This window comes from Lipotes vexillifer, unplaced genomic scaffold, assembly GCF_000442215.2.
Source record: "Lipotes vexillifer unplaced genomic scaffold, Lipotes_vexillifer_v1.1 scaffold91, whole genome shotgun sequence".
NCBI lineage: Eukaryota > Metazoa > Chordata > Mammalia > Artiodactyla > Lipotidae > Lipotes > Lipotes vexillifer.
In genome coordinates, this window is record NW_006777583.1 from 2,523,820 (window position 1) to 2,541,326 (window position 17,507).

General features: G+C 39.8%; 1 protein-coding gene across 1 annotated transcript in view; it reads left to right on the forward strand.

Annotated features, from left to right (window-relative positions):
* Positions 1-17,507, forward strand: part of EPB41L4A (erythrocyte membrane protein band 4.1 like 4A) — a 253,773-nt gene that overhangs the window by 177,384 nt on the left and 58,882 nt on the right. Inside the window, exons 11-12 of the mRNA XM_007451202.1 lie at positions 148-225; positions 6,311-6,432. Coding sequence (XP_007451264.1) covers positions 148-225; positions 6,311-6,432 — 200 coding nt within the window. The remainder of the gene's footprint in view (positions 1-147; positions 226-6,310; positions 6,433-17,507) is intronic.

The window sequence follows — 17,507 nt, forward strand, 5'->3', positions numbered from 1 at the left end:
TATGCCTGCTGATATGTAGAATGAATAAAATATTTTGACTGTGTTAAGCAGTGTTGCACTGTTACATATTTCTACACAGCTTTTGCTCAAGTGTTGCATAAGTATACTTGTGATTCTCTATCTAATTTTCTTTTAAAAATTCATTAGAATGCCAGAAAATGAATCAAATTCATTGTCAAGAAAACTCAGCAAGTTTGGATCCCTGAGTTATAAGCACCGGTATAGGTAAATGGCATTTTTTTTCCTCTGGGCTGTGTGTGGGGTGTGTATGAATAAATATTTAATGCAGCTGTCCACATACATGCATGCACATTAAAGTTTGTGATCAAATTTTTCCCTTATTTTTCCACAGTGCCAATGAATTTGATAAGCAATAACAGTCTATTAAACTGTCTTGACAAAAATGATTTTCTAGGTGTAGTTATTTAAATTCTACATTAGCTAGGTTAAGCTTAGGGTGTTTAGAATATAGTAGAGCTTATTATCTTCAGAAATTCATTTTGATCCAATTATCACTTATCTCTAATTATGTTGTGATTATGAAACAAAGTAGATATTCTGAATAGTAGTTTTTTTGGTATTCTTGGGACATTCAGTTGGTCCTCTATTGTAACACAATGTATACTTTATATCAGCGGTCTCCAACCTTTTTGGCACCAAGGACCGGTTTCGTGGCAGACGGTTTTTTCCATGGATGGGGAGGGGGTGGGTGGTGATGGTTTCAGGATGATTCAAGCACATTCCAGTTACTGTGCACTTTACTTCTATTATTATTACATTGTAATATATAATGAAATAATTATACAACTCACCATAATGCTGACAGGAGGTGGAGCTCAGGCGGTAATGCAAGCAATGGGGAGTGGCTGTAAATACAGATGAAGCTTTGCTCTCTCACCCGCCACTCACCTCCTGCTGTGTGGCCCGGTTCCTAACAGGCCACGGGGGTTGGGGACCCCTGCTTTATATTATGGATCAAATCAAATGCTTTCTGTAGCATAACGCCTACATATAGTAATGCTAGGAAGTATATCTTAACTTTACAGAGCAGTTACTAAGTGCCATGTATTGTGCTAAATGTATTCCATTTATTGCTTCATTTAATCATGGCAGTCTTATTAATGTTATCCTCATTAATATGTGAGGAAACTAAGGCTCAGAGACGACAAGTCACTTCTCAGGGAAACCCAGCTAGGAAGCAGTAAAGTGGGGTCCAATCCCTGGCAGTGGAACTCCAGAGCCCTTTCCTTTAACGTTAGTCAGACTGTTAGCATGTTGCAGGAAGAGCCTGATTGTCCAGCAGTCAGGCAGGTGCCTGTGTCTTTTTGAAAATGGGAGCCTTCTGTGTTTTGAAAAAGAATTTGTTTTGTTTCAATTCGTTCTGTTAAGTGGAGAGCCTGTGATGTGGAAAGCAGGGTGTTAGGTACCCAGAGGTACGAAGAATTAGATCTCACCATCTCTGCCTTCAGGCAGTAAGGCGGTCCCAGGCCCTATAAAACCCAAGCTGGGTGCAGAAATGGCACTCGGGAGGTGGGACAGTGTTCTGTCAGTTCTACTGGAGACATCACCGAATGAAATGCTTACTTAGGAGACTTAAAAAAAAAATCCAGGTGAAGTGTTTGCAAGATAATGATATGCCAGATTTTAATTCCTCTCTTTGATGAACCACTTTTTTTGTCTTGCTTGAAGCCAGAGATAATCAATAAAGGAGTGATTAATATTAAATGTTCAGTGCATTAATCTTTACATATTATTCACTTGGATATTTGCTCATTAGCTGACTTAAAATAACACTTAAGTATTATTGTGTTGTAGATGTTCTTGATATTTGTAGGAAAGTATTCATTGAAATCTAAAAATTTAAACTTAAGGTTATCAAGTTTCTTCCCTAGATAGTGATATAATTACAGGAATTTAAGGAAAGCGCATTTACTTTTATATTGAGAAAAATAGCTCATAGTCAGTATTTGGGCTGTTCTTCCAGTTGGGGCATAACACATTTCAAGGGTCATAGAGTGAGTGTGTAAATCTGTCTCTTTGTCACTGAAATGAAGCTAGTGAAAAAGCATCTGTCTTAATATTCTTACTGTTAAAAAATGTAATTATATTGTTTAATGTATGCTGTAGTTGGCTTCTACAAATTTACCCATACCTGATTTCTCAAATTTATTGAAATGCAAATGCTGTGGTTATTGGGAATTATTATTAGAAAGTTATTGGATTTTGCATATTGTGTATCATTTCTTCCACAAAAGTAATTAAAGATAACCTTTGCAAATTGGAAGCTCTGCTAAATCTGTTCAGTTTTGTGGCTGGTGTTAACTGCTTGGTAAGTCTTAATGAAATCCAAATCTCAGTGTCTGTATGTAGGAAGCACTAACATGACACCATCTCTGAAAGAAAAGTGTTTCATCCCACTGCCCAGAGCCAGGCTTACGCAGGGATGGGTCTCTGACTGCTGGGTGGTCGCCAGCACATGGACTGTTAATTGGCAAAAGAGTAATAACAACCAAACTTTAATAAACATCATATGCCTGTTCCTTTATTTTGAGACGTTCTGGAGATATCTTGAAATGAAGGAAGAGCTCTGGAAACATAGGTAGCTCCTTCCTTTACCCTGTAGGCTTTTAGAGCATGGGGGATAACGAACAGCATTAACCAGTGGCTACGGTGTGTGAGTGTGGGTGTCTGTGTGTATAATTGTATATGTGTTTATAGTGGGATGTATGTGATAGAGAAAGACAGAATTCTAGTCTTTACTTTCTCTCTTGCGTCTTAGGGCTTGCAGAATACCAAGGAGAATCCAACAGAAAAACTAGTCATTACTTAAGAGGGGAAAATTAGATAATTTTAGTGAAATGTGACAGGCAGTCTTTTCAAAATTTAAAATTAAATTTTGGGGAAAAGGCTGAGCTTAAATCTGACAGTTGACTTCTTTTGTTGCTTTATTATCAGTTACCAATAATCTGAAATAGAGATTGATGAAATCTTCAGTTAAATATTTCGTTGCACACTGCTCTCTCTTTCTCTGAGCCCCTTAAAAACTAATCTTGCCTCTGCCTTTTGTTAAGTTTGTAGGGGACTCCTGGTTTTGATGAATGAATGAGTTGTGTAGAATTTACACTCTAGAAATAACACTTAGACCTAAGAACCATCCCTCAGGAGCCCTGATGACCTTCTTGTAGAACTTAAATCACATGAGCTTTCCACATTTCATGAACTATGGAAGAGAGACCAAGTTCTCCTGAGAACCTCCTTTGTGTCAGGTACTTTATTAAATCCATTCAGTGACCCATCAAAGGAGGTATCATATGCTCATTTCTGTAGACAAGAAATATGAGCCCCCCAAAAGTAAGGTAACTGAACTAAAGACCTTTAACCAGTAAGTGGCAAAGTTGGGATTTGAACCCAGGTGTCTTTCTTCTTGTTCTCTTCCCTCTACCCCACTGATGGCCGATTGTATCCTCACTTTGAAGCTGAAGGGCTGCTGGCAGTGCCTCTCATCATAGGATGGGAGTATGTGTGCCACAGTGTGAGGGGCAGGGAAGTGGGTGATCCTGGGGACAATGCTCTGTCCTGTCACTATGGAGAGCCGCCGGGTGTGTAAGAGCTCTTTCACCGACACTGAAAATGTCAAGTGCTTTTTGCTACAAGAAAATACTAAGAATACCGTACAGAAGTATTTCTGCTAGGAAGTAGTCTGAACAAGTATAAATAAGGAAAATGAGGCTCTAGGAGATTTAAAAAATAAGCTGCTGGAGGCCACACACTTATAGCAGAGCTGCGTTTTAACCTTGGCTTGTAGCTTTAAACCAAATGGCTTTGCATTCTGTCCCTTTTCCCAGGCTGCCAAGCTGTGCCACACTGACCAGCTGGAGGACAGAAAGCTTGTTCCAGTCCCAGGTCCCGTACAGCCTGTGCAAGATCAGTTTATGTTTCTGGACTTTAGTTTTATGAATCTTGTGATACGATTTTCCCATTTCTCATTTATTCCTGAGAGAGAAACCATGAGGAAAAATTGAATAATAAAGTAAAATCTCATTATAAAATGCCTCATGGTCCACATATTATTGGGTTATGTTTTTAGGGCAAATATTTTTTCCTCTATGCAATGCAGTACATACTACCCAAGTCTTAGAGTAAGTTTGTTTTAAGTAGATGTTATCTTCATACTCCAAACCATTTCTAATAGTGGAATTTTGTACTCTCTATAGAATTTTTTTAAGATTTTCAGGGGAATGATGTTGCTATTTGTGTTACCTTATGTACTACCTTTAAAACAAATAGTTAAAACTGTAGAAATATTCTCAAATGGATTATTTTTTAAAAATTATTTACTTGTATTTAGTAAATAATTATATCATATTTTTATGTGCCTGCCATTGTTCTAGAAAATGTATAAATATTAATACTTAACATTCATAATAAGCCTATGAAGTGGTCATTGGTATTATTCTTACTTTAGTGATGAGGAAATGGAGATACAGAGAGTTTGAGTAATGTTTCCCAAGGTCAGAGAGCTAGGATATGACATCGCTGGGATTTGAACCCAGTCTCCAGAACTTGTCTATTAACAATACATTAATATGTAAAAGAAAACAGCAAAATGAAAGCTGGTAAATGATCATTTTCTTATCAAATAACATTATTAGATTTTTATATATTTTCATTATATATTAGGGAAAAAAAAGTAGTTAAATTTCAAGTGAAAGAAAATCTCTCACAGTTTCCCCCCTACTCCCTCCCCTCCCCCTGGTTTCCATGAAGTCATGAATATGAAGTCCATACACTCATGGATGGAACCTGTCATTTTAATTCCTCATATCAAGTCATATCCTCACTTAGCCTGTTGAGAAACTGCTTTTTATAAGTGTTTTGGGCCTCTCTTTATTTTTAATAAAAGTAGATGAGGTAGTAAGGAGGGGAAGCTTTCACAGAAGAATGTAGGAGGTGAATTTGGCTTTATAAGTCTTACTTAGTCTCTTTTAGGGAGAGAGCCACCATTATATATTCTGTAAATGTAGGATAAATGGGATTTGTGGCCAATAAAAGACTTTTTTTTTCTTCCCATTAGGTGGCTCTTAACTGTGTTGAATCAAAGTATTGATAGATACTTAGAAATGCATTTTCTTTGTACCTAAAGGATACTTTCTGTCATGAAAGCCAGAGTTGTTCATTGGCTCAAATTCAGCTGTGGAATAAACTTTTCGTAGGATGAATGTTGACTGAAATACAGCAAATTAAATTACATGGTTCCTCGAGTAGATTAGTTTGTCCCCAGGGAAAGCTCTCCCTGTTGCATCCTCACCGCTTAAGGAAGCGGTACTGTGCGTGGGGTTTTAGGCTGCTTTAAATCTTCCTGGGCACTTCCTGACTCAGGTGAAGTGGGCGTAGTCAATGGTTGATTGTGTCACAGGGCTCAGAGTGAAATCACACTAAGTGGTGCAATTGGGGAAGCTCTATGACTTGCCTTATAAGTACAGCACGGGGACATTTGGATTCACGTAGAATCATTGCCTTCTGTAGTTTAGCCCAACACCATTTCTTTACTATTTAGCTGTAGAGCTAGAAGACCATCAGCATACTCTATTTCTAGCCTATCATTCTACTTAAATCAAAACCTAACTCCTCCTTTAATAAATCCTTTCTTTCCTGGTTCTCCCTCTGAAAGATCTTCCTTGTGTTGGCTGAGGAAAAAAAGCGCAACATGAGAGCTGTGAGTTGTTTTATCTGGGGCTTACTGAGGACTAGAGGCTGAGAGAGAGCCTCTCAGATAGCTCTGAGGAACCGCTCCTAAGGGAATGCGTGCAGTCAAGCACACACCTCTGTAGAAGGTTGCTGCTAGTCACGAGGAGCAGATGTCTCCGTTAATGCTTTTAGCGCTTTTCTAAGTATGAGAAGATGCAAGAAACTGGGTTCATAAAATTTTCTCCTGAAAACACCTAACTATCTGAAGGCCTGTTCGGCCATTTTTTCCCAGCCTCATTCCTGATCTCTGTCCTGAACTCCTTTCAGAGTGTATTGAAAGTCAGCAACATTAGTGGCTAGTGACTTCATTCTTGTAGAACCAGGTGGTGAGCGACATTCTTCAGTTGGCACTTCTGTCTCACCTAAATCTTTCCTATTAGAGTTTATTAGTTCCTTGGTTAACATTGCAGTGAGAATCAATTGAAAGCCCTATATACTTATAACCTGTGTGAATCTGTGTTTTTTCTTCTCTCCATACACTGCAGATATTCTCCATGAGCTGTGGTGTAATTTTGTGGCTGTGTGGTTTTACCTGTGTTACTCAAAATGTTGTTTTTTCAAGTGGCAGGACAGCGTTACAAATGAGTCGAGATCTTTCTATTCAACTTCCCCGGCCAGATCAGAATGTGGCAAGAAGTCGAAGCAAGACTTACCCTAAGAGAATAGCACCAACACAGCCAGCCGGTAAGTCACAGAGCCCCCAACTCCTCATTGTAACCTTGTGTTTCCTTTTAGGCTTCTGGTGTAACGTACACTTAAGTGGTGACTGTAGCCCTGGAGGTTTTTCATTGTTAACAATAGAATTTTTAATTTGACCCAGAAAATGTCCACACAATCAGAAATTATTAATAAGCAGGCAGGTAAGCAAGTTGAATCACCATAGCCTGCTTAATGACTATACTTAATAACTCTTTTTTGAAGGGATTAAATAAAACCTCAACTGCGTAATTCCTTAGTTTGGTGTAGCTGAGATTGGAATTGAAACAAATTCTTCGGCAAAAGTCTTAAAAAAAAATACCGTTGACATAACAGTCTGTAAAGAATTTAGTTTTTTGTTATAGTTGGTCTTTCTTTTATGGTGAACTATAATAAAGTACATAAAGTATACATACTATATACCTATGCACATACACATAAGTGTATGTGTGTTTATATACATATATACGCGGGCATGCACATGCACACATACACACAGTTTAACATAGCCTGCAGCCCCAGAAGTCCCTGCTGTTTGCTTGGTCACATCCTCACCTTCTCCTCCCTCCCCAACCAGTGAAAACCTCTGTCTGACTGTGTGGTGATTATTTCTTTACTTTTCACTATAATTTTACTACTTATGTAGCCTTCTCTGAACAAAGTAGTTTGTTTTGCCTATTTTTAAAACATGATATAATTGAATCAAGGGGTGTGTTCCTTTGTGTCTTGCTTCTATCAGTGTTATATGTAATAGGTACTAAAGTGCATTCATTTTTCTTGCAGTGAGTTTTCTATTGTATGACAGCTTCTTATTCATTCTACTATTGATGGACATTTGGGTTATTCAGATTTTTTGTTTTTAATGCACACCACTTCTTTAATAAACCACCTCATCAGTCAGTTTCAATCCATGTTCAATGTTCAGAGCTCATGGAATTTTACTCTAAAGTGATCTTACTGACTTTGGTTTGTGGCTTGCTTACAGACCAGCCTTGTCTAACACTCTCCACGGGCTTTTCACATATATTATTTCACTTGAGCCTCCCAGTAATCCTGTGAGGTAAAGCAAGGCAGACACTACGTTCCCATTTTACAGATGAGGAAGACATGGTCCCAGTGGCTAGAAAGGGGTGGGGCTGGGACAAGAGACCAGATCTCCTGGCTCTTTCTGCCATATTGTATGAAGAGAATGGAATTTTTAATAACAATAATTAACATCTGGGGGTGGTGGTGGGATGAATTGGGAGATTGTGATTGACATGTATATACCAATATGTATAAAACAGATAACTAATCAAAAAATAACATCTGAACATCGAATGACAGTTGGCAAAGCATTATGACAGCTGTTGTTTCATTTAACCCTCATGACAAGCCTATGAGGAACGTGTTTGGAGTTTGCGCCACTGCTGCTGGCTGTGAGAATGTCACCTGACTTACAGTTTCTAAAGTGAAATTAAATCTGATTGTAGGTCCCCTCCTCTCACTGGGCTGAGAGGAAATTAAATTCTTTCTGATGGTTCTACAGTGGTAAAAATAAGGCATGATTTAATTTTGCAGTGGGTTACCTGCCACATAAGTAATATTATCCCCGTTTAGCTGATGAGGAAAACTAAGATTATAAAGGTAATTTGGCCAAAATTACATAATAAGCAGGTGACTTAGGACAGAAATTCTAGCTTTAATATTTAATATCTTTATCTTAATATTTTGTGATTATCTTTGAATATGATCAGTCTTAAATCCCATTTGGATCAAGTGCAATGTGGTATAACTGATAAGCAAACTTTCAGATCCTTTGCTATTTCTTAAACACCAGGCCTCATGAAATTATTCTGAGACCAACCAAGAATATCAAAAGCATTCCTCGTGTCAAATCAACATTTCATTCCACTTGAGATGCTGGAATCACACGTGCTTTTTACACAGACCTGCTCAGGTTCTTCCTTTTCCTCTCATGAGCTCTTAGAAAAATATCTGCCTCTGTAACATTGTGTCTGTCTGTCTCTCCTTGGAAGCCAAAATTCCAGAAGCTGATTTATTTAGGGACAAGGGGTTTTGTTTTTGTTTCTCTCCTGGCTTATGTAGATCCAGCCAAATGCAGTTTTCACAGAGTAGCCTGGAACTGTACTGAGCCCTCGTATCCGTCTCCCCTCCCCACTAGTGTTGTATTAAAGCACACTCCCTCTCGGGTGGAGGCTGAGGAGATGGATAATGCACAGCCCAGAGTGCTCGAGGGCAGCCTTTCAGCGTCAGGCTGAGAATCTTTTAGAAAATGCAGCACGTGTTATGCTTTGACTATTATAAAAATACATCCTTGCTTTAGGAAATTGAGGAACCTCAGAACTCCCTCTCCGCTGCAAAAAAGAATATCTTTCATGTTCAGTTCCATTCTCTTAGCACTAACACTATTTTATATAGTCTTCCGGTCGTTTGCATATCTTTTCTGCAAAAATGATATAGGTGTTTTTATTTAATAACATATCATGAATATGTTCTAACAAATTTTAAGTGTTCTTATATAGCACCATTTGAATGTCCAAATAATTTTCTGCTGCATAGATGCATTGATGTGACATAATTTATTCAACCAGTCATTAGTTTTTGGATATTTAAGCTGTTTCAAAATTTGAAAAATATAAATGTAACTAAAGTGAATATTTTTGTAGTGATATCTCTAAGTATTCATGCTGATTTATTGTATATATTTTAAACAATGGTATATTTTTATAATTTTTAATAAAAAAAGAGGATCATACAGTGCTGTGTTTAAAAAACTGAGACTGCTGTGTGTACATTTCACTTTGGTTTTGAATTACTTTTGAAGCCTGTGTTCCACAAAACTGATGTGTTCTGGGGACCCAGAGATGACCCTGCCCTTGACAGCATGATTGTCCTGGGTGCGGAAGGACCATTTAGCAATGCCTGTGATGCAGAGTTATTTCAGTTGTTGTCATGCACATATGAAGAATGCTCTGGGGGCAGGGATAATGTTGTTCTATGTTTATTTGAATGTTACATATTCTTTTTTTTTTTTTGGTTGTGCTGAGTCTCAGTTGCGGCAGGTGGGCTCCTTAGTTGTGGCATGCAAACTCTTAGTTGCAGCATACATGTAGGATCTAGTTCCCCGACCAAGGGTCAAACCTATGCCCCCTGCATTGGGAGGTGGATCCTTAACCATTGTGCCACCAGGTAAGTCCCTGAATGTTACATATTCTTTTACCTCTAGTTCAGATGTACTCTGCTTTGAGCCTCAGTTGAACCCAGCTGGTGGAGAGACCCAGTCTCTAAGGTCATGGTGGGGTTCAGACTTGGAGTGGAACAATTGAAGAGGGCGCTCTTGTCTTCACCTACATCAGTCACTCTGTGCTCCTTATCCCACCCAGCAGGTCCCATGAAGCAGGGCACTTCTGTGTGAATCTGGGCCACTGTGAGTATGAGAGGGGAGGAGTTATTGGTAAGCCCTGGAGCCTCCTGTGCTTAGGGTCAAGCCTGCCCCTTTAAGGCTCTGCTGTGGCGGGTGGTGGAGGGGAGTGGCCTGTAGGTCCCTAGGTCGCTGTAGCCCTCAAGCCTCCATCTCCTTCCTCACCAAGCCTTTTCTGCCACTCCAGGCAGCTCCTCCAGCCCTGTCACTTCTGATTCCCACACTCTCAGCTCCAGAGCAGCCTCCTTGCTCCAAAGCTCCCTGTTCCTGAGATTCGTTCATGGGTGGCTGGGCAGGAAAGGAACAATAGCTCAAAACAGTAGTTTTTTTTTTTTTTTTTCCTAATTTTTTTTTTTTGACCAAAGAGAAGCAAAAGTATTACCTTACTAAATATTCCTGCCACAATTACTTAAATTTTTATTTGAAAATTTTGACAATTAAAATGGTAGAAAGCTTATTTTAAAACATAGAAAAAGTTTATTTTATTAGATTGGACTGTGTTTGGCAAAAATGGAGTTGTGGTTTAAAAAGAAGATAGATGTAAAAAAAAAAAAACTCTAATGAGGCCAGCTATGAATTTTCATAAATTGAATTCTGGTAGGCTCTCTAAAATAAAACTTTAGAGCTACAGTTCCAAGAGTCATTGGCATGAATTCTCACCTCTCATTTAACATTTATAGATACTAAAAAAAACAAGTTGTGATAGAAAGGAGACTTTAGCTTTTTGTTAGTTTATATCATTAATTTATACTACATGACTTGTAACTTTAGAAGACGTTATTTTATTTCTTCTGAAGTTAAAGTAATTCAGTCAAACTTGATGACTACTGCCCTTAACCTGCATCTCAGTTCTCTGCAGCTTTAAAAAGCATGTGTTTTCATTTCTCAGTCAGGAATAATAAATGCCCTGGTAGCTCAAAAGCCATTGTGTTTAGAATCCACCAAGATTAGACCTTGGCACCTCTATGAGGAAGCGCATTCCAGAGTCAGGAGCCCAGCACCCAGCCTGCCTTCTGCCCCGCCCCCCATCCCACCCCCACCCCAGAGGAGTTCAGCGCCAGGGCAGGCAGCCAGAGCATTCCTCCAGATCTGCTCGGCAGAGGAGCTTGGGGGTAAAGCAGGAGGCGAGATGGCAGGAAGGAAAAGTGCATATTTTGTACAGCCCTTTCTCTGACAAGCACTTGGCAGCTCCCGTAGGTGGGTTCCTGTCAGAAAAGAGTTTCTGCTGTAAGAAGACAGCAGTAAAGACAGAATGTAAAGGCAGTAAAGACAAAATGTTTAACTATAATCCATAATTAGCTGTAAGAAAAGTAATGGGTGAAACCATTTACAGTGGATAAACAATGCTGTGATTGTCTGATGCAGCATTTTGAGTTCTTAAGCATATCGTACTGATGAACAGAGAAATAAATAGTTGCAGTGTAGTCTTCAGACAACTGAAAAGCCGGTTCGGGTAACATTTTGGCATTCCCACTCTGAATCTGTGGAAGACGCTGCAGACACTAATGCCCGAGGGATCCTGAAAATGACTTGTGAGTGAGGATGGTTCGTGCCTGGTCTGGAAGCAGAGAGCTACTGCTCAGGCCAAGCAAGTGTTTCTGTGCAGGAGAGAGGACCGAATGTTGCCAATCTTCCACTGTTTCAAGGGAAGCACGAAATTTAGATATTTATAGAAACTTTCCAGAATTTTAAGTTTTGGCAATTGATTTCATTTTGAAGAAAGTCTCTGTGTGCTAAATCAAACATTCCTAAGGGCCCAGTATGGCTTGAGGGCTGCCTCTTGAGAACCTCTGTTTGACAGAGCTGGTATGAATGGCCGATCCACCTGTCCTGGGGTCTCTGTGGGTTTCTGCAGCATCCCCTGTGGAGGTCAGGTTCTACGCTCCATGACTCCCAGCAGGAACACTTTGTAGTTGGTAGGTCGGTCGGCCAACTCTAGGGGATCATGGTGCCACACAGGTCTGAACCCCCCTAGCAAATGATTCACATGTGGCTATAGCTGACTGACGTTTACTGGTGACCTGAGCTGGGTGTAGCCCAAAGCAGGAGAGACAGAGAAATGCTTTGACATAGCAAAGTACAGTTCCATCAATTTGATGTAGTATAAAGCTCTGGGCTGCTGAGACACAGTAATGTCAAGAGAATGATAACCACTTACTGAGCGCTTGCTCTGGTTGGCACATTATGTCAGACATGAGGTCAGCAGAAACCCAGCTTGGCTTGTGGCGATCAAAAATAGATTTAAAAAATTATTATCTTTTTTAACGCAGACAAAAGGCAAGCTCTGTGAGTAGAGACTGGCATATCAGACTGAGCTACATCTGATAAATCTGGGTTCAGCCTCAGTCATCCCTGTACTAACTGTGCAATGTGATGAAGTCACTTAACCAGGCTGAGCCTCAGTTTCTTTGTGGGTCCAGTGGGGGTATTACCTCCTGCCTCACGGGTTGTTGTCATGCGGGATGGTGCCTGCATTGGGCATAGCATCGTGTCAAGAATGTGGAGGGGCTTGGTACACTTCAGTTTCTTTCTCCTAAATCAAAAGGAGTCTTTCTATACATAGTGTGGACCAGCCTGTGAGTCCACCTGACAGTCTTTGAATTATATTTACCATATAGCATCAACTTCACATGCAAAGGATAATATAATTATATGAGGGAGGTGTGGCCTTTTGTGTTTGATGGGTGGAGAGAGTCATTCAAGTGCAGAGAATGGGCTTTGGAAAGACATCAGTTACCCCTGATTTATTCTAGAAGATGGGGTATAAACAAGTATGAGGGAAGTGGGCGAGTCAAAGGGCCCCCTGTGTGTAGGTTTCTTCTTTCCTGCCTGCCTGAACATCTCTGGGTACACAAGGGCAGCTGTTGTCAGGCAGTATTGGGAGCCCAGAGTTGGGTATCGTCCTACTTACCCTGTTCCTACTTCCCAGAGTAATCATTTTTCTCACCTTATTTTTACCCCTACTCCGTGCTCAACACTCTCCAGGTGCTCCAGCACCACTGGGATAGTCTATGGCTATGAATTGGGAATAACAAACGCGTTACAGTGAATCCATAATAATGATGAGATTGTATGCTGGTTTTAAAGTTCACATAGTTAATCATTTCATCTTCTGTGTAAGGTGGTTTTCCCTATTTGAGGTTATCAGGTACTAGGCCTATCCAAGTCCACTTTTCATGTCAGGCAGGCAATGGAAACAGAAGACAAAGGGCTAAGCTGAAAGGGCTCGGGGAGGGAAGCAGAGTTGTTGAATGAGGAGTAAACAGAAGCTGGGGCTGTGGATCTGTGATTTCATAAGTCAAGTCCCAACCTCAATAAGCTGTTAGATCAGCACCCTCACTTCTGCAATATGAGCAGGCCTGTTGCTGTGTTTGTCATCACAGAGACTGAAAGCTACCTAAATGTCCATTAGTAGGGAACTGGCCTAATAAAATAATAGATGTGTACCCCTAGGAAATACCATGTGTCTCTTAGAAGAAATCTGAGGGCAGGATTTGACGTTGTGTTGGTCCGATTCTATAGTCCCTCCATGTCTGCCTTGAAAGGTCAGATCCCCTTAGGGGCTCCACAAGGCAGAGGAGTGTTAATGACCAACAGTCATTGAGCATCACTGCATGCCCGGTGCTGTACTAGGCACATGCAGATAGGATCTCCCTCATTTCTTTTAGAAGGGTGCTGTGACTCTCAGTGTAACAGGTGAGAAGACAGAGGCAAGGACTTGCCCAGGGCCCCAGAGCTGGAATATGATCCCAGGTCAATTAGAGTCTGCAATGTGGAGAGGAGGAACAAAAAGGAAGGTGATAAATTTGTGTCAATATGGAATGATCTCCAAGAGGTAGTATAAGCAAGAAAAAAAAAAAAAAGCCAGGGGTGGGGGCCAGCAGCATGTAATATGCTCCCATTACATAAAAATACAATCAAAAAGAGAAATCAGAAATCAGGAGTGGGGGAGAGATTTATTTTTACTCTGTATTCTTTAATAGCATTTGTGTTTTTACCATGTTCTACTTCAAAAAAGCCCTTCAGATACTTGTCATGAATGCCTTAAGTTCACAAGATGATTTCAAATGTCCATTCAAGTTTCCAGATGAGGGCATTGATATTATGCTAGGAAGCGTGCATCATAATTTATGGAAAAAGTAATAGAACGATATGAGACAGATCATACAAATTCAAACGTTAGGATTTCTACCGTGCTGTTACAGGTACAGCTCAAGTCTTCAAGGCAAAGGGCATAAGACATTTTCATATCTGTACATTTATTTTTATTTTTTTTCATATCTGTACATTTAAACGTAGGCCTTAAAGTGTAGGAGATTGCACTGTAGACCCTCAAGTCAGAGCATGCTTTGTTTCAAAGGAGGAAGACTCATGTAGGACCCACAGTCCTTGGATTAGATGTAGAGGACAGTCACTTTGCGCTGTAGGCAAGGAAACTGAAGCCCAGAGAGGTGAAATGATGTGCAAGTGTAGCAAGTTCTGGAACCTGGAGGGTATCTGGATGAGAATCACTAGGCACTGTGAGGAATGTCTGGAAAAAGACAGTGACATAATAACTCTCACACCTATTGGGCACTTGATGGGTATTGTGAACTTTTTGCATGTTTGTCCTCTCTAGGTCAGCTGAAGACAGGAAGGGAAGAAATTAGTAAAAATTGTCATACAAGGGAATTGGAGCAAGGCATTCTGACCAAGAGTTGTTATGTGGGTAGTTTTGGAGAGGATTTCTAGAAAATTTAGGAGAGTGTTAACTTTGTTTTCGAAAGAGTGTGATTATGTCTGTCCTCCTTCAGACCTGATAAGTCAGAATTAGGTGATCAACTGAGGTGTGGTCCAAATCTGTGACCTCACTTTCTCTTCACCCTAAGAACTCCTGCAACTGATTATGTAAGCCTTTGCATTGAGAAGGCATGTGGTACAGTGGCAGGAGAAAAAAAAACAAACATGTACCTGATTTGAGTAGACTTGAATTCCTGGTCTAACTCGGCTGTGACTTGTAACACATCATTCAACATGGTGAGCTTTCATCTCGTTGTCCATAAAGTGAAGCAATTCTTTTGGTAAACCTGTGGGAAGGTGGGTGGTATCCTCATCTTACACATGAGGAAACAGTAGCTCAGAAACATTGAATACTTATTCAAAGTTACACAGATAGTAAGAGCAGCAGCAGGGTTTGAACCCAGGTCTTTGGAATATTAAGGCACATCCTTGGAAAGTAAATGGAAAACAAAAGAAGTGAAAGTTGATTAGAAAATAGATATACATCCTCTGGTTTTCCCACTATTGTGTGATTGATTCCTTTACCTCGCTAGATCTGCTTGTTTCAGCAGATATTCTTGAAGATAATGCACTTACAGAGGAGCAGCAAGTCAGTCTGATTTTATATCAAGTCATTTTTTTAAGAAAATATTTAAGTTCTTTGGGACATTTTACCCATGAAAGAGGGGAAATGGCAGTAACCGTGTTAATTGCAAGGAGCATTAGGTTAGGTCACAGAGTCGGGTGTATGGTTTGTTCAAGGCTATCTTGCTTTGTTGACACCCTTTTCTACTCTGCCTTGAAGCTGATGTTTATTTTCATTCTGTAAAAAATGTCTTAATATATGGCAAGCTGGTTAGATTTTCTCTAAAAAGTTGATGATTCCACTCTTTCTGGGAATGTTTTGCATTCCATGCATAGCTATCAAAATTAAAACACGCAAGGCTAAAGGCGTATTGTATATTCCAGTTAAATACCATAGCTTTAGTGAGTTACCATAAATGACACTTTTTATCCCCTTTACCTTCTCATTCAACAAAAATTTATTGAACGCTTCTTTGGCATAAGACCTGTGATGTTGTAATTAATAATAAATAATCATTTGATGAAATCAGAACACTTCCTAACGCCATACACAAAAATAAACTCAAAATGGATTAAAGACCTAAATGTAAGGCCACACACTATAAAACTCTTAGAGGAAAACATAGGGAGAACACTCTATGACATAAATCACAGCAAGATCCTTTTTGACCCACCTCCTAGAGAAATGGAAATAAAAACAAAAATAAACAAATGGGACCTAATGAAACTTCAAAGCTTTTGCACAGCAAAGGAAACCATAAACAAGACCAAAAGACAACCCTCAGAATGGGAGAAAGTATTTGCAAATGAAGCAACTGACAAAGGATTAATCTCCAAAATATACAAGCAGCTCATGCAGCTCAATAACAAAAAAACAAACAACCCAATCCAAAAATGAGCAGAAGACCTAAATAGACATTTCTCCAAAGAAGATATACAGATTGCCAACAAACACATGAAAGGATGCTCAACATCACTAATCATTAGAGAAATGCAAATGTAAACTACAATGAGGTATCACCTCAAACCAGTCAGAATGGCCATCATCAAAAAATCTACAAACAATAAATGCTGGAGAGGGTGTGGAGAAAAGGGAACCCTCTTGCAGTGTTGGTGGGAATGTAAATTGATACAACCACTATGGAGAACAGTATGGAGGGTCCTTAAAAAACTAAAAATAGAAAACTACCATATGACCCAGCAATCCCACTACTGGGCATATACCCTGAGAAAACCATAATTCAGAAAGAGTCATGTACCACAATGTTCATTGCGGCACTATTTACAATAGCCAGGATGTGGAAACAGCCTAAGTGTCCCTCAACAGATGAATGGAAAAAGAACATGTGGCACATATATACAATGGAGTATTACTCAGCCATAAAAAGAAACGAAATTGAGTTATTTGTAGTGAGGTGGATGAACCTAGAGTCTGTCATACAGAGTGAAGTAAGTCAGAAAGAGAAAAAGAAATACCGTATGCTAACCCATATATATGGAATCTAAAAAAAAAAGTGGTTCTGAAGAACCTAGGGGAAGGGCAGGAATAAAGATACAGACATAGAGAATGGACTTGAGGACATGGGCAGGGGGAAGGGTAAGCTGGGACAAAGTGAGAGAGTGGCATTGACATCTATACACTACCAAATGTAAAATAGATAGCTAGTGGGAAGCAGCCACATAGCACAGGGAGATCAGCTTGGTGCTTTGTGACCACCTAGAGGGGTGGGATAGGGAGGGTGGGAGGGAGCTGCAAGCGGGAGGGGACATGGGGATATGTGTATATGTATAGCTGATTCACTTTGTTATACAGCAGCAACTAACACAACAATGTAAAGCAATTATACTCCAATAAGGACATTAAAAAAATAATCATCATCATTTGGCCTTCATCCCCATTTCTGGCACAGAGCTCCTAAAACACTTGGAATTTCCTAAGTGATAAGAACCCTAAAGGTGAAAGGAGCATCTTTTGTTATTCATAACAAGCCCCTTTTAACCACACCTGAATTTATGGTAATGCGATGACTTCTGGAAAGCCCCAAACAAGGAGGGGGTGCTTGTTGCCAGGGAAACTAAACTTGAATAGCGGTTTGGAAACTTCAGTCCCATTCCTTGATTTCTGGGGAGGGGAGAAGCACTGAGGTTGAATCGATCACCAGTGGCCAGTAATTTCATCAGTCATGCCTATGTAATTGATTTCATCAATCATGCCTAGGATTTTTTTTTGTAATAAAAACCTAGAAAGGATGGGGTTCTGAGGGGTTGGTGAACACATAGATCTAGATGTGGAAAG